The sequence below is a fragment of the Zootermopsis nevadensis genome, unplaced genomic scaffold, assembly GCF_977971745.1.
Source record: "Zootermopsis nevadensis isolate Lab colony 2312 unplaced genomic scaffold, Znev_1.0 Znev_ptg000028l, whole genome shotgun sequence".
Lineage (NCBI taxonomy): Eukaryota > Metazoa > Arthropoda > Insecta > Blattodea > Termopsidae > Zootermopsis > Zootermopsis nevadensis.
The window spans coordinates 20,459,919-20,481,766 of NW_028259160.1; the positions used below are offsets into that span (position 1 = coordinate 20,459,919).

Here is a 21,848-nt window from a genome sequence, read left to right on the forward strand (position 1 = left end):
CCTGAGTCCATGTACATGCATCAGACTTGGTGTTACCCTGAACGTCAAATCAACTACAAACATCATATATCAGTCGTTATTATTTCCATACTTATGGGTATTTGAAATTAGGCTTACAGCCACACGTCATTGAACGTGGTTCCGAAGACCTAAATTTAAATGCCACCACGTCTGGAGACGACTTCCCGAAGCGAGGGGTTAACATGTCTTTAACCTCAGCTGATCTCAGCAGTATTTCCCTACTACATGAAAGCAACTGTCAATTCTTCCTGTTATCAAGAAACTCAACACCTCGCCTGTTAGCAACGAGAGGCCCATTTGTATTTTTAAAATAGTTTTCAATTTTTTTTTAAAATGTTCTTCATCATCGTGTTATGCATTAATTAAAGTTAAAATTTAATCCTTGTCAATGTGGTTAAAGAAATTAAATCAGGGTAGCTCAATCAGTATAGTAACTGACTACGAGCTGGACGACCGGGGTTCGATCCCCGACAGAGGCACAGGATTTTTCCTCTAGATTCTTCGTCCAGACCGGCTCTGGGGTCCACCCAGCCTCCAGGGTCCTTTCCCGGGGGTAAATCCGGCCGGGGCGTGATGCTGACCACTCACCCCATCTATTGGCGAGGTTAAGAATGAGTAGGAGCTATATCGCCTCTCCCTCCAAGTGCCTACATGGCGTATAGTGGTACAGTTTTAATTTTAAATCCACCGTCACCCGTCTGGTGACTTCTGGATTTTGTTAACCAATTTGTCGACTCCCAGAGTCGATCTGGTGCCTTTTACTTGTTCTAATTTGTCTCGCTAACCTACTACTTTAAAGTTCATCACTTTTTGACTTTGTTATAGTAACGTTTATGGTATTAATTAGCAGATAGTCTCAGGTTCGTATCTCTCCGATTATTTCATCGCCTTTTATGGTTTTCCGCAAGATCTCATTTGCTTTTCAACGCATTCATTAATGACTTATGCCACGTAATTAATTAGTATACTTATATTATTTTCACTGGTGATACCAACATCTTTCGTGTCGTTAGATCTTCTGACGACTGTAAACTTCTTCAACCTGGCATCGATTCTATAAGAGGTTGGTCCACTGATGACTTCATGTAACTCGATACTAGTGACATCAGACTATTTATTTCTGAGAAGAAACTACTTAATTGACTAAGCCTACGATTATAAACTCTGTAAACCTTCTATAACCCTTACCAACTTTATAAAAACCTTGGGAGTATTTATCGATTCTATATCTCCCTTTGTTATTACGTTGGCTACATACGTATTTTGTCAGGGCACTAGGTTGTTAGGTCTTGTTAGCACTTTGACCTTTCAGTTCTCTGCTCTTGACAGACTATATATATTGAATTTTAAATTAGTTACACCAAAACTTGAACACGCCTCTCTCTTTTTGGAATTCTATTGCGACTACTGAAATCCATTCAGAAGAAGTTTGCAGTCCTTTGCTATAATCGTTTACCTCCCATATTAAATTATTTAAAACTCTATCCGTACTTTACGTAAGAGGAAATATCTCATTGATGAGCTGTTTAAATTTTTCTTAAGTAATGTCCTTTTTACTTGAAATATGTTTTTATTCGAGTATCCCAGAGGCCCTTTAATAAAATATTGTGTTCCTAATAAATTTGCATCAGTTTCTAATGTTGTCTGTAGGGGGATGTTGATAAAATTCATAAGAAGATTGTTTATTTCAGTCACATTTTATAATAACTGTGGTACGTTCTGTTTATTATGTATTAGTTCTAATAAATATCTTCTTAAGTACATGTATTTCTTTTCCTATATTACCTTCTACTGAATCTAAATTTGTTTCGTTAATATTATTATTAAAATAATTGAAATGATAAAAATGGCCCTGATTTAGTACCTTATTTCCTTGTGTATATTTGTATTGTCTCTTTATTCAATTCTTCTCCCCACTCTTTAAGCCCTGATTGCTTTGTAATTGACCTTTGTGCTTTAAAGTCACCACGTAAATAAATAAAAATGTTAATTGAATTAACCAAAATCTCCCCTTTTCTCGCTTAGGGTATTTCTAACAAATGTTACTGAAAAATACGAAGTTTTTTTACTTATATAAGTAAGAATATTTTTAGTCCGAAACTTCGTGTTGTAATTTACCCACAATCCCACTGTTGTAAGACAAAATAACTTACTGGAAACAGGGATGCCAACTGCTGCAGAATTTATTATTGATCCACTGACTCTCACGTAATTTTAAGCTGCTGTTTCGTATTTAGTGGTCATCTATTTTTAAATGATTGGGAAAAAATTATTTTAGAAGTAAAAGTTTAAAAAAAAAATCCAAAAATATTTACAACAGTTGGTAAGTCGTCAGAGTTATCTCTAGAATAATAGCAACCCACTGAGTATTGATTTCTATTGAATTTTCTTTTTATATATGATATTGGTGACTTTGCGAATTGTAAACAGCGTTCTAAATGACGAATCCCAGAGTCAAGCAGATAAGTGTGATTTTCGATTGTCGTGCGACTGAGCGGGAGAGTACGTTCATTCCGCGCCTGCGCATCGTAGCTCTCCCTGACGCTTCGAGGCGCTGTGTTCAGTTGTCGGTTGCTGACTGAAGCAGTTGTATCGCCGGGCTGTTCCTTCGTAAGTGAGACATAACAAATGACTGTAGTTTAACCCCACACGCTGCAAAGTCCCACATTATATAAGGCTGGTTTCCTTTTCAAAATTTCAAAACTTTACGGAAAGTTGTAAATAGTCTACAGGAAATAGTTCAGTTACGTAATTTTCATTATAGTTTAATTGGTAGAGACGAAATTTTTCATAGTGTCTAGCATGCAATTGGTATTTCAGTAGTGATGTTTTCAAACGGTAACCAAACAATCGGACCACGAAATAGGATTCTAAATGTCAAGTGTCGGGTTCCTAACAACCCACGTGGCTAAATTTATATCGAATACACATAAAAGTTTATTATTAAATCTGCGTATATATAAATTTTGGTAGAATAATTTACGTGTTGCAGGAAGTATACAACTGATAATGTTCACGACTTTATTTGGTATTTCAGTGTGCTTAACACATTTTGTTGGGTCAACAGCAATGATCTTCCACGATATGGGGTTTTCATATACCGGTATATAACTTGAAAATACAAATTTGTATAGTAAAGTTTAATGTTCTTTTTTAAATACACACGTCACGTGAGACAAGTGGGCTGTGTTTCAGTTTTGATCTTTACGTTTCTTGTTCATGTACGTAAACAACATTGGCACGCAACGGCGTTCGTGTGGCCTTGAAGTCGCTTGTTACTATGCGATGTTCTCTTGTTCTGATGTACGTTGTTGTGACGGCCTGACTCACGGAGCAGGATTCCTTAAAAACTAAATTAGTCAAATGGCGCCGGAATCACGAGTTCTAGAAACGTCAGTGTTTTAATATTAGTAGTAGTTTGGAGTTTACGAAGTGGACGTAAGTGTAGTTAAATGTTTTTCAAAGTCGTGACTATGATTTTATTTTGGTAAATTAATTAATTAATTAATGACTTATTACAATGCATGCAATTTTGGAGGTCGTAATTGAAACTGTTGAATACACCATATACTTTACACACTGAAAACAAGTATTTTTTTTTAAAAAAAACTTTTATTTCTGTCTGTTTATCACAATAATCTGCTAAGGAATCCGATCTATTTTTCACATAATAGGCGTTGACACTGAGAAAAATGACGTTTTTCATTTTTATTAAAAACGTACGATGTGTAGTTCATCACAGGAATGCGATGTGTTGATCGATAATCGAATCCAATTTGTTAACGAAACTGCGATGCGTCCCAAAGTAGGTTTCGACTTTTCACGAGCGATTGATCGATCATTGTGCAGTGACGAATGTAAAATATCGATCCTCATATATCGAGATCCTGTTATTTCACATTGAGTTAGTTCAAACGATGTAACAGTTCACGTTTGTTTCTACAAAGACAATTTGTTTTGGTTTTTAGTGAGTTGTATTATAGTTTGCAGATCGGATAATTTACCTGAAAGTATTTCTGGTTTCAGAGTGATTTATTGTGGATTACGCAAATAAGACTTTCATCTTGTTTTGACAGCGTGTGCTTTATCGATTATCATGAAAATTCTTAGTTAAGTTTTGATGAAGACTATCATGTGTTTTGCGGTGTAATACAGACTTTTGAATTGGGAAAGGACTTTTTAACGATGAGATTCTACTGTGATCAGCCACATAAGGGGGAGAAGAACACATTCTAGATGGAGGGAGATTACTTCAACGAATACCAGGTAAGTGACATGTTTCAAAAATCAAATCAAATAGAAATTTAACCACACGTGCGTTAGGTGAAATGTTGTAGTGATGTAAAAGTATTATTAGTCGTATGGTCTGAAGCTTTCATGGCGACGTTTCGACAACCATCTTCGTCTTCAGGGTCGGTGGTCTCTTCATTAAACCAACTTACACGTCTGGTAACCCGAGATGAATTCGTTATATTATTAATGGTATAAATTGAAGGTTTATATAAACTTCTAACACAGTGTCTGTTTTATTTAAATTTCGGACAAAGAATCTTAAATTTTACAAATTCTGGCAGCTAGTTTATTGTTTACTAAAAGACATTTATTTGTGTCAAATGAGAATTTTACTTCTTAACAACTTAATTTTTATTAGTTATCAGAATGAAGCATTAGGAATTGTGATGTCTTCATTGAGATTCAATATTGATTTTCTAGTCTACGTAAATTGAAAAGCCAAGTAGACATCAACAAATGTTATGTAGCCATCTTTAATACGTTTAACGTTGCACTAGACTTTAAATGAATAGGAAATAATATTATTTAGAACGTATTTATAGATTAATTATTGCATGCTACTGATAGTAAGGAAAACATCATTGGACACAGATCTGGTTTTAATCGTGTTTTGAATTGAAGTCAGAGGCTTATGAACTCCGTTCCGCCTCGTACCAATCACAGTCACTCTGAGATCTCCCCCAGACGTTTGTCAATGTCTGTACGCACAGGATGTGTCGTAAATTAAGATTACTCGTGTTCATGAGAACGGGAAAAGGGTTATTTATACCTTTTGAAATAAGTTTAAGTGTTAAAATTCAGAAGGCACTTCGTACACATTAATTATATACAACTCTGTGTAGTTATAATAGTGACAGACGGAGAATAGACGTAAAATATTATACTGGTTAGGAATCATCTTAAGTATATCGAAATTCCGTTCTAAGTTAACCTGAAAGTTCGTGGTCGAGACTCGCAAAGATATTTTATGACGGATTTTAGTCAGTGACGAATTGAAGTCTGTGTAATTGTATTGGGTCACGTGGATATCTTGAGACTTTCGTAGGTATTACGTTCTTATGTCATAAGGTAGTATATTTGCGTCATATTGTGAATTAAGTTAATATTTTAATATTTTCCTTCAAATCACAATTTTAATAAGATAATAAAATATAAAATATTTAAAATATCATTTCACGTTCCGCATCGAATGATCGATTTACAAATTGGACGTTCCAATTTGTAAATCGATCATTCGATGCGGAACGTGAAATAATATTTTAAATATTTTATATTTTATTATCTTATTAAAAATTGTGATTTGACGGAAAATATTAAAATATTAGTTCCCATGTCAATAGTATTTGCATGTCGTCCTGAAGTCGCGTTAAAATTCGGTGTAAACTGTCACTCCTACCAACATATTAAAATACTCGCATTTAGTATGACTTGGAGATATTAGTAACTTTGAAAACAAACGAATTTCAGTGATAATGACTTAAAGACTTTCGAATAATCTTAGACGTTAGATGAGTTTGCTTAGTGAAGTTACTTTGTGGACAGTTACGTGTATAATATTAAGTCTTAAGCTTATTTTAATGTTAAAAGTTCCTCCAATGATTCTATTATGTCACGTGTTAAATACTTTCTCGTAATGAAGCAATGGTCACTGTTATAATATTTTACAATATTAATAACAATTTGACTGGAAAGTATGTTGCTTTATTTATAAATATGCACAAGAGACCCACCCATACGAGGTGCGATCGGAAAGTTTCAAGACTGCGCGTATAAAACCCGTACACTTATCTCAGGTATTAAATTCATCCATCACCCTCGAAGTAGTTCCCCTGGGAGTGAACACAACGATCCCAGCGCCGCTGCCAAGCCTGGAAGCATCCCTGGAAATCTTTCTTTGTCAGTCTGTCATCTGCGATTCTGCCTGAATCTCTTGCCAAAGACTCGCCAAAACGGCTACGGAAACCTATGAAATGCTAAAGCAAGCATTTGGGGAGTCCGCAATGGGTCGTGCACAAACTTTTGTGTGGCATTCACGTTTTAAAAATGGCCGAACTTCTGTCGATGATGACGAGCGTTCTGGACGACCATCTTCGAGCACAACGCCCGAAAATGTTACGAAGATCGACGTCGTACTATCAACGACTTGTGCGACATTGTTGGGATAGGCTATGGGACCTGTCAGCTGATTCTAAAGGAAGAACTCCACATGCGACGCATCCTGTCTGAGGACCAGAAGCAGAATCGACTTGACTTCTCGTTTGTCAGGAGCTCAAAGATCTTGCAAGAACCGACCCCAACTTCCTTTCTAAGCTCCGTGTGACTTCTTCCTCTTCCCAAAGATGAAAATGCAGCTAAAGGGAAGGAGATTTGAGACGATAGAAGAGATTCAGGCAGAATCGCAGATGGTGCTTGACAGGCTGACAAAGAAAGATTTCCAGGCTTGGCAGCGGCGCTGGGATCGTTGTGTTCACTCCCAGGGGAACTACTTCGAGGGTGATGGATGAATTTAATACCTGAGATAAGTGTACGGGTTTTTATACGCGCAGTCTAGAAACCTTCCGATCGCACCTCGTATGTGTGCAGTCCGACATGGATTAGACTTTTCCAGTCAATGACGCTGGAATTTACCCTTATTTTAATTTATTTTCAGATGAATCATGGTTCCATTTCAACTCATAATGCTCTCTCCCAAAATAGTCCATACTGGAGTTATGTTAATCTGCATTTTATTCACGACGTGAAAGCTGGCATATGGCGTGCAGAGAATACTAAAATATTTATTGGGCCCATACCCAATGCAGAAACAATTCTAATAGGTATATGAGACTAATATTAATAGAATAATAGGTCATAATTTATGGCCATCACATCCGACTGATCTTATACCCTATTAGAATCTTTCATTTGGGATATTTCAAGGACAAAGTTTACAGAACGAAATCCCATGTGGAATAAGAACCAAAGGAAAATATACAAGAGATTTTGGAAGTTATTCAGGACAAACTTGTTAAGGTACTAAAATGGTACAAAGTGTTTATAGAGGAACATTATTTTCTGTAGTTATTATAATACAAGTAAGTTGTTTTAATTATATTACGCTAGGGATACTTCAATTTTATCGGAAAAATGTTTTGCGGTGAGTCATGCATGCCGAGAAGTGACATTTGCGTTTAACTTTGTTAGTGGTCGTGCGTATTATGTGTCTTATCTACTTTGCTACTAAGATTTTGTAAGAATGAGATGGGCTGGGCATGTAGCGCGCATGGATGAGACAAGAGGTGTGCACCGGGTATTGGTTGGGAAGCCTGAGGGGAAGAGACCTCTGGGGAGACCTAGACGTAGATGGGAGGATAATCTCAGGCGGGATCTATGGGAGATAGGAGTTGAAGGAGACTGGATTTTGTTGGCCCAGGACAGGGTCCGGTGGAGGGCTTTGGTTAATTCGGTGATGAACCTTCGAGTTCCGTAAGCCATCTGGTTGGTTGGGTCCACTATTTGGGAAGCCTGAGGGGAAGAAACCTCTGGGGAGACCTAGACGTAGATGGGAGGATAATCTCAGGCGGGATCTATGGGAGATAGGAGTTGAAGGGGGCTGGATTTTGTTGGCCCAGGACAGGGTCCGGTGGGTGGCTTTGGTTAATTCGGTGATGAACCTTCGAGTTCCGTAAGCCATCTGGTTGGTTGGGTCCACTATTTGGGAAGCCTGAGGGAAAGAGACCTCCGGGGAGACCTAGACGTAGATGGGAGAATAATCTGAGACGCGATCTATGGGAGATAGGAGTCGAAGGAGACTGGATTTTGTTAGCCCAGGACAGGGTCCGGTGGAGGGCTTTGGTTAATTCGGTGATGAACCTTCGGGTTCGGTAAGCCATCTGGTTGGTTGGGTCCACTATTTGGGAAGCCTGAGGGGAAGAGACCTCTGGGGAGACCTAGACGTAGATGGGAGGATAATCTCAGGCGGGATCTATGGGAGACAGGAGTTGAAGGAGACTGGATTTTGTTGGCCCAGGACAGGGTCCGGTGGGTGGCTTTGGTTAATTCGGTGATGAACCTTCGAGTTCCGTAAGCCATCTGGTTGGTTGGGTCCACTATTTGGGAAGCCTGAGGGGAAGAGACCTCTGGGGAGACCTAGACGTAGATGGGAGGATAATCTCAGGCAGGATCTATGGGAGATAGGAGTTGAAGGAGATTGGATTTTGTTGGTCCAGGACAGGGTCCGGTAAGCCATCTGGTTGGTTAGTTAGTTTTTATATATTCAACTTACTCATAGTGTTTAGACGGACGACAAATTTGAAGAGTCCGCACATAAAATTTAGAGCGTCTATAGATATAATTAATCCCTTTGAATTTACTGTTTGTGGTGTCACTATGATCTGATAGCAATGCAAATTTAGAAGTTAATTAACCTGATATATTGTGTCTCGACTACCACAGTTCAGAAACACCTCATTGTCCAATGAGCCAATAGCTGCAGAGATAGAAACCTATAACAACAGATGCGATGTCTGTGAAGTTGAGATAATCTCCTTTAATTAGAATTCTATTGATATCCGCATTAACAACGTGGGAAAACAGTGACAGATGAACGAGCTGACTGAGTCTTATTCTGTCTGTGTCATGTATTGTAACCTTTCGCTCATTGCCTCAGAAATCAGACGCAGAACTGAATTTGCTTGCGATCTGTGTTAAGTACGAGTAGGAATTTGCAGAAGTTCTATAAGATATAACTTTATCTGCACAATCGTAGTTGAACTCTGCTTCAATGCCTTGTTGAAATAAGTATCTGTGTTGCCTTTTACACCACACGGAGAAGTTATATCGGTGCAAAACACTGATTTGTCCAATGTGAGTATATTTAAGGCTTTGACCGGGATGTTCTTTTGTTAAATCTTATGTGGTACCGCCTGATTCGACTTCTAATGGTTAAGTGAAGTGTTTTCTTCGCGGTACGGCCTGGATTCGTAAATATTATGAAGACGAGCTTCGGCTTCAAAGGGTTAACCAGCTGATTTTCGTAATGGTGAGGTGTAGTGTTTTCTTCGCGGTACGGACTGAATTCATAAATATTATGAAGACGAGCTTGGCTTCAAAGGGTTAACCAGCTGATTTTCGTAATGATGAGGTGTAGTGTTTTCTTCGCGGTACGGACTGAATTCATAAATAATATTCAGACGATCTTCGGCTTCAAAGGGTTAATATCTGAAAACATCAGAGGATATCAGAATTTCTTTGTCTTTTGTCATTTGTGTGAGTTTCAACGCAAAATTATTTTAAATTTCTATCCACTTGATTTTCTTGTGAGGTGTTGCAACGAGTTTGACCGACGTTTCAGAGGCACCTACTGTCTCCATGATGAATGTTGTGATGCAGGTAGTAAGCTTCTGTAGGATTTGAGGTTTTCATGGCGGTGAGTCTGAAGATGGCTGTTTTCTGGGTTGCCGTGTAGTCTGATGATGGAGGCAGCAGGAACGTCTGAAACGTCTTTAAACTTTTAAGTGAATACACGGCGCAACAACCCAGAAGATAGTCATCTCTTGTCTACTCCTGTCAAAGGTATGTTCACTAGACCAGTGGTATTCAAGCTTTTTTGTTCGCGTACCCCCAGATATAATTTCTCTTCAACTTTGTACCCCCCAAAATTGTTGGTGTTTAATTCAAGTTATATATAGTACATAATCTAGATCTAAAATAAATCAAATAAATTACATTACTGACTATTCAGTGATTATCATAAAATAATATATTTTTTTAAATTTCACGTACCCCCTAAGATGTCTTCGCTTACCCCCAGATATAATTTCTCTTCAACTTTGTACCCCCAAATTTGTTGGTGTATAATTCAAGTTATACATAGTATATAATCTACATCTAAAATAAATTAAATAAATTACATTACTGATTATTCAGTGTTTTTCATAAAATAATATATATATTTTTAAATTTCACGTACCCCCTAAGATGTCTTCGCGTACCCCGGGGGTACGCGTACCCCAGGTTGACAACCACTGCACTAGACAATGAAAAACTGCGATATACTTTGTATTGTCATCATATCGACAACCTCAAATATATATCTTGTTGGGTACGTTTAATTTATTTATTAACAGAGCATTATCGACGTTTATATTCAGATACGTAAAAGAGGTTGGGAATAATATTTAAATTAATAGACTATATGTCTGTCAGTGGAAAGGAGACTCGGAGGAAGTTGAGTTTAAGAAACGCGGAAATGTTGAATGTAATGACTATTATTAACAGCCGTTTAAATATTTCCGTGTTTAGTTGCTTTGACAAATGATCTCACGAGATCACTGATAAAGTTACTTCCCGGCGACCGTCAGAAACTGTAGGGTTTTCCTGCTACTAGTCGAGTATCGCTCCATCAAGGCATAACTACTGACGTATCCAATTGATGCTGGAAGCCTGGAAGTGATAATTGCTTTTAATTTTATCAATGAACGCACTGCATAAAGTTTTCAGTAAAAGTAAAGTTAAAGTTTGTCCCACTACACGCCATGTAGGCGCTTGGGGGAAGAGAAGGTATAGCTCCTCGCTTCCTTGACCTCGTCACTAGATGGGGGTGAATGGTCAGCATCACGCCCCGGCCGGCATAAAGTTTTCAGTAACAACTGTAAATAACAAGGCATTCTGTTATATAATGCTGTTATCATTAGGCAGATTTTGGAATTATTAATTCTTGTGAAGAAAACGTTGAAATAATTGGGACGATAAAAAGACGGGAGGAGAGGATAAAGAATGAAGACACGATATAAGTAATTTCTTACCCGATATTTATTTTATGGAATGCATGAGAATAAAGTGGAGATCTCTAGAGATCCGTCCTTTAATTTTGGTTTGAAATGCGACAGCCAACGAACAGCTGGAATGTCAAATTAAGCGTTTCTTCAGCGTGTTTGTGTCAATGGACTGACGTTCAGATTTTTACAGCGGAAGTCTGGTTTTGAATTCAAATAGATTGATGAGATCTGGAGGAACGTTTGTCCTTTGCGTCACTATCCGATAGTCGTCTATGCGTTCAATAGTTCCTGGCCGTTCGTACTCCTCGTAGTCACTTTAGTCGTATTTTTTAGCAGTTGGCAAAACTTTCTGACCCTTCCAGACTGTTCCCAAGACTTACATGACCTGAAAAGTGGAGCTTTCTGATGAAATTTCTTGTTTGATGCACTTTCTGAAATGCGTGGATTTATGTCAGTAATATAAATCGGGCTAACACTAGGCAGACTGACCTCAATATACGTATATTTTAAAAATATTTACTACATGGCTAATTATCTGTGTGAAAAATAGATCTTCTGGGACTCAGTCAAGAAATTACCTGCAGTGCCCGAAATTCATTATCGTATTTCGAGGATTCTAGTAGGTATTCTAAAATCTCATGTCCTCAAAATCCATTTTAATATTATCATTCCATCTACAGATAGGTTTCCAGAGAGATCGCTTTGCTTCACGTTTTGTAACAGACCATTCATTCTATGCATTTGTCTCATCTGTAATGACTGAGATGATAATATAGAAGTTGCGAGTACCAAATCCAATAATTTCTTTGTTTACTTAATTTTTAACTCGCAAAGTGCATCAGTCGATTCTTGAATGTAGTTTTTGAGCACATTGTATTCTTTTTTTTTGCATTTCTTAAAGCTGCTTCTTCGCGTTTGTCAATTGTTTACTCGTGACTCCCTCATCAGAGTAGTTCCGTAAAATCCCGCCATGCTTCTCTGTCTTTCCGTTGTAGCGCTGCTATCTGCAAGAATATCTGAAGAGCGAGACACAATCTCGTTAGAAAACGAAATCCTCAGAATGTTTAATGTCATGTCTCTTACTTCCTAATGAAAATTATGTGAGGTTTTTAAAATAGTTCAGTCCATTACTCGAGTTTTACAGGCAATTGTAAATTAATTAGATTCTGCTTCTAAAACATCTGTTTCTTTTAACGTTTGTTCAGTGAATGACTTTTGGAGTGCAAGATTTGTCTTTGTTCTCATAGAGGACGTCAGAGGGTTTGACAATGCAACTGTGACTTGTGTATAAAAATGTGTTATTTTATTTAGTGTTCTGTCTGACGACAGGTCCATATGAACAGGATCCTTCCATCCTTTTCTCGGACTGGGACCTGTTCATATACGTTCTTGGCAGATGATCCAGAAGTGGTTTGCCATTGCCTTCTTCTGTGTGTGAATGGAGTAATTGTTGGGATGCCACAGAGAAACCGGGGAAGCCCCCGGAGGAAAACTCCGTGTTGCCTAGACCACGGCCTTACCCAACACAAGTTATAAATTCGGGCACCGCCGGAAATCGAACCCGAGACCCCAGGATTACAAGCCCAGCGTTCTAACCGCTAGACCATCTCATCTTATTATTATTTAGTGTTCTGTCTGACGACAGGTCCATATGAACAGGATCCTTCCATCCTTTTCTCGGACTGGGACCTGTTCTTGGGAGATGATCCAGAAGTGGTTTGCCATTGCCTTCTTCTGTGTGTGAATGGAGTAATTGTTGGGATGCCACGGAGAAACCGGGGAAGCCCCCGGAAGAAAACTCCGTGTTGCCTAGACCACGGCCTTGCCCAACACAAGTTATAAATTCGGGCACAGCCGGGAATCGAACCCCAGGACCCCAGGCTGTGATACGTTCTCTTAAGTTCTAGGAATAGAGCTTAGTCCATTTTTAATGAACGCTGTGTTGATTGATTTCTTTTCTACGTATTCATGCTAGCGAAATACTGAGGTGGGATGCTACAGAAGTATCGAAATGTTACGCAAACCATTCCTGGCACATGTTATGTGTTTAAAAAAACAGCTTACATTGAAATCAGAGAACGAAACGCAATTTTGTATTAAGTGTCGGGAATATCCAACGCGTTAAGCGATACATGAGGTCTGATTCAACTCAATGAGGAGATTATACATTAATCAGAAACGGTTTACACACGAGAATAAATAAATGTATCTGTTAACTCATTATTTCAAGTGAAGTGTAAACGAGATGACACGCGGTGTTCAATAGTGAACACTCGTTACACTCGTGAATAAATTCGTCCTTCAAATTCGATTGTCTGAAGACAGATGACAGGCTGGTGCGAGCAGGTTACAACTTGACGGGATCTGCGTTGGATGTTTCGTAGTAACTGCGAAATGGCGTATTTTAATAAAGTGGAACTGTTTTCAGTTTGAAGCACCAATAAATGTTTTAATATGGATTAAGTGGCTTTTCGATCAAATAATCTTATTGATATCAAATCTAAATGTTCGTGGCGATGGTGAGTTATTCGAATAAAAATTTTCAAATATTCAAGGAAATTTTTATTCAAATATTATTGATTTTTGTATGAAGAGACGTAGGAAAATTATAATGTTACAGCAGATAATTGATGTGGTTAATAGGTACGAGAATAAAGAATATACACGTAATATTGTCAGTGTTACCGTAGTTAACATATCGATGCTTCGTTCCGTCACTGCAGACGCTGTCCAAATTGAAGAAATTTACGGTCCTCAATGAATGAGTCGGTTGTTATAGACAAGGTATTCGATGGTCCAAACCACGGAAAGGATGCGGGCGAATTGGACTGAAAAATAATTTAAGAGGAATTCATCTGCAAACCTCATGGATGTTAAAAACAAAAACCTCAAAGCATCAACAAAATATTTCTCTCATTAACCCGGTTTCCTGGTATATCTGGTAAATTTTAAAGAATATTTGCTATTTTTACGCCACGGCGGTCTAGCGGTTAGAACGCTGGCCTTGTAATCCTGGGGTCTCGGTTTCGATTCCCGGCGGTGCCCGAATTTATAACTTGTGTTGGGCAAGGCCGTGGTCTAGGCAACACGGAGTTTTCCTCCGTGGCATCCCAACAATTACTCCATTCACACACAGAAGAAGGCAATGGCAAACCACTTCTGGATCATCTGCCAAGAACGTATATGAACAGGTCCCAGTCCGAGAAAAGGATGGAAGGATCCTGTTCATATGGACCTGTCGCCAGACAGAACACTAAATAAATAAATGATGGCCACGGTGGTCTAGCGGTTAGAACGCTGGCCTTGTAATCCTGGGCTCTCGGGTTCGATTCCCGGCGGTGCCCGAATTTATAACTTGTGTTGGGCAAGGCCGTGGTCTAGGCAACACGGAGTTTTCCTCCGTGGCATCCCAACAATTACTCCATTCACAAACAGAAGAAGGCAATGGCAAACCACTTCTGGATCATCTGTCAAGAACGTATATGAACAGGTTCCACTCCGAGAAAAGGATGGAAGGATCCTATTCATATGGACCTGTCGCCAGACAGAACACTAAATAAATAAATGATGGCCACGGTGGTCTAGCGGTTAGAACGCTGACCTTGTAATCCTGGGGTCTCGGGTTCGATTCCCGGCGGTGCCCGAATTTATAACTTGTGTTGGGCAAGGCCGTGGTCTAGGCAACACGGAGTTTTCCTCCGTGGCATCCCAAAAATTACTCCATTCACACACAGAAGAAGGCAATGGCAAACCACTTCTGGATCATCTGCCAAGAACGTATATGAACAGGTCCCAGTCCGAGAAAAGGATGGAAGGATCCTGTTCATATGGACCTGTCGCCAGACAGAACACTAAATAATAATAAGATGAGGTGGTCTAGCGGTTATAACGCTGGCCTTGTAATCCTGGGGTCTCGGGTTCGATTCCCGGCGGTGCCCGAATTTATAACTTGTGTTGGGCAAGGCCGTGGTCTAGGCAACACGGAGTTTTCCTCCGTGGCATCCCAACAATTACTCCATTCACACACAGAAGAAGGCAATGGCAAACCACTTCTGGATCATCTCCCAAGAACGTATATGAACAGGTCCCAGTCCGAGAAAAGGATGGAAGGATCCTGTTCATATGGACCTGTCGCCAGACAGAACACTAAATAAATAAATGATGGCCACGGTGGTCTAGCGGTTAGAACGCTGGCCTTGTAATCCTGGGGTCTCGGGTTCGATTCCCGGCGGTGCCCGAATTTATAACTTGTGTTGGGCAAGGCCGTGGTCTAGGCAACACGGAGTTTTCCTCCGTGGCATCCCAACAATTACTCCATTCACAAACAGAAGAAGGCAATGGCAAACCACTTCTGCATCATCTGTCAAGAACGTATATGAACAGGTTCCAGTCCGAGAAAAGGATGGAAGGATCCTGTTCATATGGACCTGTCGCCAGACAGAACACTAAATAAATAAATGATGGCCACGGTGGTCTAGCGGTTAGAACGCTGACCTTGTAATCCTGGGGTCTCGGGTTCGATTCCCGGCGGTGCCCGAATTTATAACTTGTGTTGGGCAAGGCCGTGGTCTAGGCAACACGGAGTTTTCCTCCGTGGCATCCCAACAATTACTCCATTCACACACAGAAGAAGGCAATGGCAAACCACTTCTGGATCATCTGTCAAGAACGTATATGAACAGGTTCCAGTCCGAGAAAAGGATGGAAGGATCCTGTTCATATGGACCTGTCGTCAGACAGAACACTAAATAAATAAAAATCTGCTATTTAACCAAGCAGGTGTTCAACGTAGAAGAGACTGACTCGGCTTGGAAGAGGGAAGTACTGACGACGTTGGGTGGAAATGCTGACGGAGATTATGAGCGGAAGTCAGCCGTCGTCTGACATACTGAGAGATTTTTTTTTTAAATTTCCCTTCCTGTTTACTGTCGGTATACGAAAGAGGACTGGCTGTCAACATTGAATGTTCCCCGAATTGATCAGTGATAAAAATTGGCCCGTTAAAGAAAATTAAATCTCAGTGTCGAGAATGCGCAAATGTATGCGAATATGACAATTTAGTATGACAAACTACAGGCCAATTTCACTGTTAACTACTTTTTTTTAAATTAATTGAGAATGTTATGTTCACGAGGTTAAACCATCATATGCATATTGACAACAAAATGGTCCCAGAAAAAATTGGATTCATGAAAGTTTTATCAACTGAAGATACGGACTTCGTAGATATTAATGTAAAAGTATTTTAAGAGACTACATGTATTCCCTGTTCCATGTAAATACATATTCTTAATAATGAACTTCATTTTAAATAACCGTGGACATTTCCAAAATAATTGTGCTACACGTAGTCAACCCAATGAATAAGAATCTAAAACTTCTTGACGATGGTGAAGAGTCAATTGAATAAAAAATTTTCTTGGATATTATCCATCGTCTAGTAAATATAAAACGTAAAACGACGTTTCGGAGATGGGACTCTATCCCTATCTCCGCACCGGAGATAGGGATTAGCTCTATCTAGTGGGCCCAACTGTGTAGGAACCTGAAGACGGAGATAGAGTCCCATCTCCGAAACGTCGTTTTACGTTTTATATTTACTAGACGATGGATAATATCCAAGAAAATTTTTATTCAATTGTCCAATGAATAAGAATGAACTTCGTAGAAGATACGCCAACCTCTCATGTTTTCGAAATAGTGATTATTATGCTGGAACTAATATTTCTAACAGTCTACCACTAATCTAACCCCCCCCCCCAAACGTCTGCATGGCGTGTAGCGAGACAACTTTTTCCTTTACTTTACTTTGATATTGTCAAAATAATCGAAATATTGTTTGTTTTTCAAATTTGGTTTCGAAAAGCGATAATTCCCCCCCAACATCGAAAGTTTTTATTTTGTGTTATGGGAAATTCGTATCTGACTAACACAAATTAACTGCATCGAGACTATTCAGGAAAGGGACTATCACATTCCTCGGGAGCTTCATGTACTGTCTATCGTTCGTATTGATTAACGACGTCAATTTTAAAAGTCAATTTTGGGAGTTCCTTCTTTTCCGGGCTTCGGATGAATAGTTTACAGTGTTACGTCACACAGTGTTGTTCGCGGTCGAGCGATCAGCTTTTCAGCTGATGTTTACGATACGTCACAGCCGGTGGTTAGATGGGCGATACAAAATTGAACTTTGTGGCTGTTAGTTACATGAATAGATCGTACGAGAGCAAAAGAGTCGATATCGTGACAGATGTCGCTGATAGATATCGATATGGTAAGACCACAGCGTATTAAGAAGAGTCAATATGGAAACTAGGTTGCAGATTGGATGACGATTAATCGAATTCATGCAGGGGTGAAATGTTTTCTATTCCCTACAACGCTCGGACGTGCTCCAGGGCTCCAGTGATTATATCGAGTGTCTTCCTCGGGGGGTTGAAACTATCACTCAATTCCTATTAGTGCCGAGATTAAAAGAGCGTCTTAATTAAGCACCAGTTAAACTTTAATTATTCACACGCTCAAAAGAATAAATTACTCTCATTGCAATATTTCAAAGTAGTTTGTTATTCTTTGTACTGAGTACGTATTTACAAAGTCGTACTTGAATATTGTTGTCTTCTGGGTTATTGAGCCGTGCTAGATTTGAATCGCCCTGATGACGGAGGCAGTATGACCTCCGAAACGTTGGTAAACATCGACCAGACTGCTCAGCGCAATAACCCAGAAGACAGAAATCTTCATATTCATCGCCCTGATGATGGAGGCAGTATGACCTCTGAAACGTTGGTAAACATCGACCAGACTGCTCAGCGCAACAACCCAGAAGACAGAAATCTTCAGACTCACCGCTGTGAAAACCTCAAATCCTACAAAATGGTACTTGTTTCGAGAAACCTACAACATTTCATACAATTTTAAGTTAAAAGGATTAAAGTATTCTGAATTAAAATCAAAATTAAAAAGTATTTTTAACGAAATAATTATTATTATTTGTTGAAACACGCTCTTTGCATTGTTATATACATCACTGGTCCTGAAACCTATTTGTTGTTTTTACAGAGACATTACTGCTGATAAAGTTAGCTATATTTCCCTGCTTAAACTGCAAATAATTCTGTCTTTCTTAAATCAGAAGAAAACTAAGTTAGTTAGCTAAGTGTAGCGAGAAATATGCTTAGGCATGACCAAAAGTATTGACTGAACTCCGTTTATCTTGATAATGAGTGAGTGGTGTGTGTAATTAACTGTTGCAAATATGTTCACGCTGCACAAGCTCTGATATTTTATCTTAACATTTTTCGTGAAATCTGTTTTACCATCTGCACGTCCTCCTCCATTCCTTGGACCAAAATGAGATGAAAGACCTGTATAGTATTGATCTTTAGAACAGCAGAAGAGACAAATGCTGAAATTTATTATGAAACTCTTTTCAGTTTTGAAAACAACCAATACATTGTGATGCTAATCATATTGCACGTGGTCGCAATATAATTTACTCCTGTGATGTTGAATATTTATAGCATAAAAATGCAGTCATATGCAGATTCTAATTATAGATCTAAAGTACCTTTTTGTATTTAACGAACACCGATGAATTTTGGTTTAACCTTTATTACATAAATGACTATTCCATTTTCCGATACGAAGTAAATGTAAAATTCTTTCTCAGATTCTGCTACAGGCCTCGAAAACTAAACGAACCTCTCAATTAAAGAAAGGTCATGTTTCAAACAAACTCAGTTTATGGCCAATCGAAAGAAATATATTATTTTTTTACCACGATATTAGTTTAAATCTTTTAGAGTTTACAGAAAATTGTATGATATCGATAACATTCTGCCTAAAATAAATTTGTCTAAATAAATGTTACTTGTGACGTTCGTGTAGTGACTGGGTACATATTTAGTAAATTTATTCAAAGAAAATTAATCATGCGTTAAAGTATATAAACATTTTCAACATTTTAACTACTTATACATAAGATGATAAATTTGCGTCATATTGTGATATAATAAGTATATATTAAATCTTGTCCGTCTAATCACAATAAAATTCTTATAAAATATTAAAATATTACAATAATTAACATTTAAAATATTTAAAACATTAAATGATGTTCTTTATCGAAATATTCGATTTACCATTCTCAGGTGTATATACACCTGAGGATGGTTCTTTTAGGAACTGAAACATGTCGTGAAACATGAAAAAGTGATGTTCTAATGTAAATCGAATATTTCGATAAAGAACATCATTTAATATTTTAAATATTTTAAATGTTAATTATTGTAATATTTTAATATTTAATAAGAATTTATTGTGATTAGACGGACAAGATTTAATATATACTTACTTATACACACTTAGATAGTAATCAGTCATATATAAAATATTTATCAGTCAAAGTTTCTGCTTGACATCTCATTTTAATTCAATTTTTGTCGTTATATGTTGTCTCTGTTACTGTCCACAGAAAGAACTCATGATATTTCCCATACTATGAAATCATATATTTTGTCGCTTACGTAATGTTTCACGTCTTAATATTCCTTCTCGTGGCTCTCGGCGAACTGTGTTTTCAAGCGGATAATTATGTTTAACGCAAAAATCAAATACTTGGTCCGTTTCTATGAAGACAACAGGAAAGTTCGAACCCCACGGACAATCTTACACACAGCTTCTTCTGATATCATTATTTTTTTTTTTGCAGTTTTTGACATTTCTACGACGGGAATCTTAAATAACCGTCTACCCCTAACAAGCCTTTAAAACGCCAAGAAAGAATATCCTCTGACTGAGATGTAGTTCTGGATAACTCAGAGCTGTTTTTGAAATTCAAAGTCAGGAAAAATTTAATAAGTGGGCTATTCTCCTTGTATCAAAAGCACCAATTGATAAAAAGGTACAGTTCCGTGATGCTTGCTGGAACATTTCCTTTTATGTTCTTTGAAAGGAACACACGTGTATGGACCCCTTCAGAGCAATACCTTAATGGTATAAGGAAACATTTATTTTTGAAGTCTTTGAGTTATGAATTCCAAAGGTGTGCAACTAAAACTCTAGGAAAAAATCGTCTGAAGGGGGTTTTGGGATAATTTGAGGTTCTTTGTGAAGCCGAACTTTTAAGTATTTCTATCTTCATTATCACTTGTACGAGGTGCGATCGAAAGGTTTCGAGACTGCGCCTATAAAAACCCGTACACTTATCTCAGGTATTAAATTCATCCATCACCCTCGAAGTAGTTCCCCTGGGAGTGAACACAACGATCCCAGCGCCGCTGCCAAGCCTGGAAGCATCCCTGGAAATCTTTCTTTGTCAGCCTGTCAAGCACCATCTGCGATTCTGCCTGAATCTCTTCTATCTTCTCAAATCTCCTTCCCTTTAGCTGAATTTTCATCTTTGGGAAGAGGAAGAAGTCACACGGAGCTTAGAAAGGAAGTTGGGGTCGGTTCTTGCAAGATCTTTGAGCTCCTGACAAACGAGAAGTCGATTCTGCTTCTGGTCCTCAGACAGGATGCGTCGCAAGTGGAGTTCTTCCTTTAGAATCAGCTGACAGGTCCCATAGCCTATCCCAACAATGTCGCACAAGTCGTTGATGGTACGACGTCGATCTTCGTGAATGGCCTGCCGAATCTTCGTAACATTTTCGGGCGTTGTGCTCGAAGATGGTCGTCCAGAACGCTCGTCATCATCGACAGAGGTTCGGCCATTTTTAAAACGTGAATGCCACACAAAAGTTTGTGCACGACCCATTGCGGACTCCCCAAATGCTTGCTTTAGCATTTCATAGGTTTCCGTAGCCGTTTTGGCGAGTCTTTGGTAAAATTTGAAAATCCGCCATTCCGCAATCGCAGGAGGGTCGGTGTAATGCACTACCAAAACGCCCGTAACTAAGAAACAAATGCTAATTAGATGATGCCGGCTTGCACACTGATTCACTATGAATGTAGGCCGCACCCCCTAGCGGCAGAAGCTCGTACTACATCCGGTTCGCCCTCTATTAACACAGTCTAAAAACTTTCCGATCGCACCTCGTATCTCGGACTCGGGCAGTTGGGGTCTGCGGGCCTCCGATTGACATCACTCGTATGTGGAACACGTTTCTCCTTCAGCCCACTGAAGCACAACGCAAAGTTTTCCTCGAAGTACTTCAAGTAGCTGTCTCCTCTGAATACTTGTTGGAAATATTTCGTGCACTTGTTCTATAGTCCGAGGGCTGTCGAATTATTTCAGTTCTGTTCTAGCGCAATGGATAGAATTTCATGCAGAATACAAAATATGATCTCTTACTTCAGCACTCGGTTCGTCACGATTTTGGATTTGTGTCGGGGATTTATCTTGGAACACCAGGCTACAAAAAATATATGTATCTTTCTACTTAGCTTCGAGGCTGGAGAATCCTCTCTGCTCACATTTATTTATGTCTTGTTATAGTTTATAAAGTTACAGACTATTTCTTTCGGTTTGTATGTTTATGGGAATCGTTTCACAAGGCAAGTTTTAATGAAATCTTTAAGTGTACGTCATATCAGAGAACAGATTAAATTTACTGAATATATGTAAACATAGATTTTACACCCAGTAGTTATAGACAATAGTTTAATATCGCCCTAAACCAGGAGACAATGTTTTCTTGTCGAGACATGGATCATATATGTCCCTGAAGATGGCACCTGTGATCCTAGCCCGGACATTTTTCCTGTCCAGCAGAAAAGCTATAGTCTGTTTTCGTAAAATATATGTTTTCTTCGGGATATTTCACATTTTCGTGA

At 38.7% G+C, this 21,848-nt stretch overlaps 1 protein-coding gene across 1 annotated transcript in view; it reads left to right on the plus strand.

Moving 5' to 3' along the window:
* The first annotated feature begins 2,545 nt into the window (after window positions 1–2,545).
* Window positions 2,546–21,848, plus strand: part of LOC110831703 (dopamine receptor 1) — a 355,076-nt gene continuing 335,773 nt past the window's right edge. Inside the window, exons 1-2 of the mRNA XM_087357837.1 lie at window positions 2,546–2,631; window positions 4,048–4,287. Coding sequence (XP_087213963.1) covers window positions 4,258–4,287 — 30 coding nt within the window. The 5' untranslated portion in view covers window positions 2,546–2,631; window positions 4,048–4,257. The remainder of the gene's footprint in view (window positions 2,632–4,047; window positions 4,288–21,848) is intronic.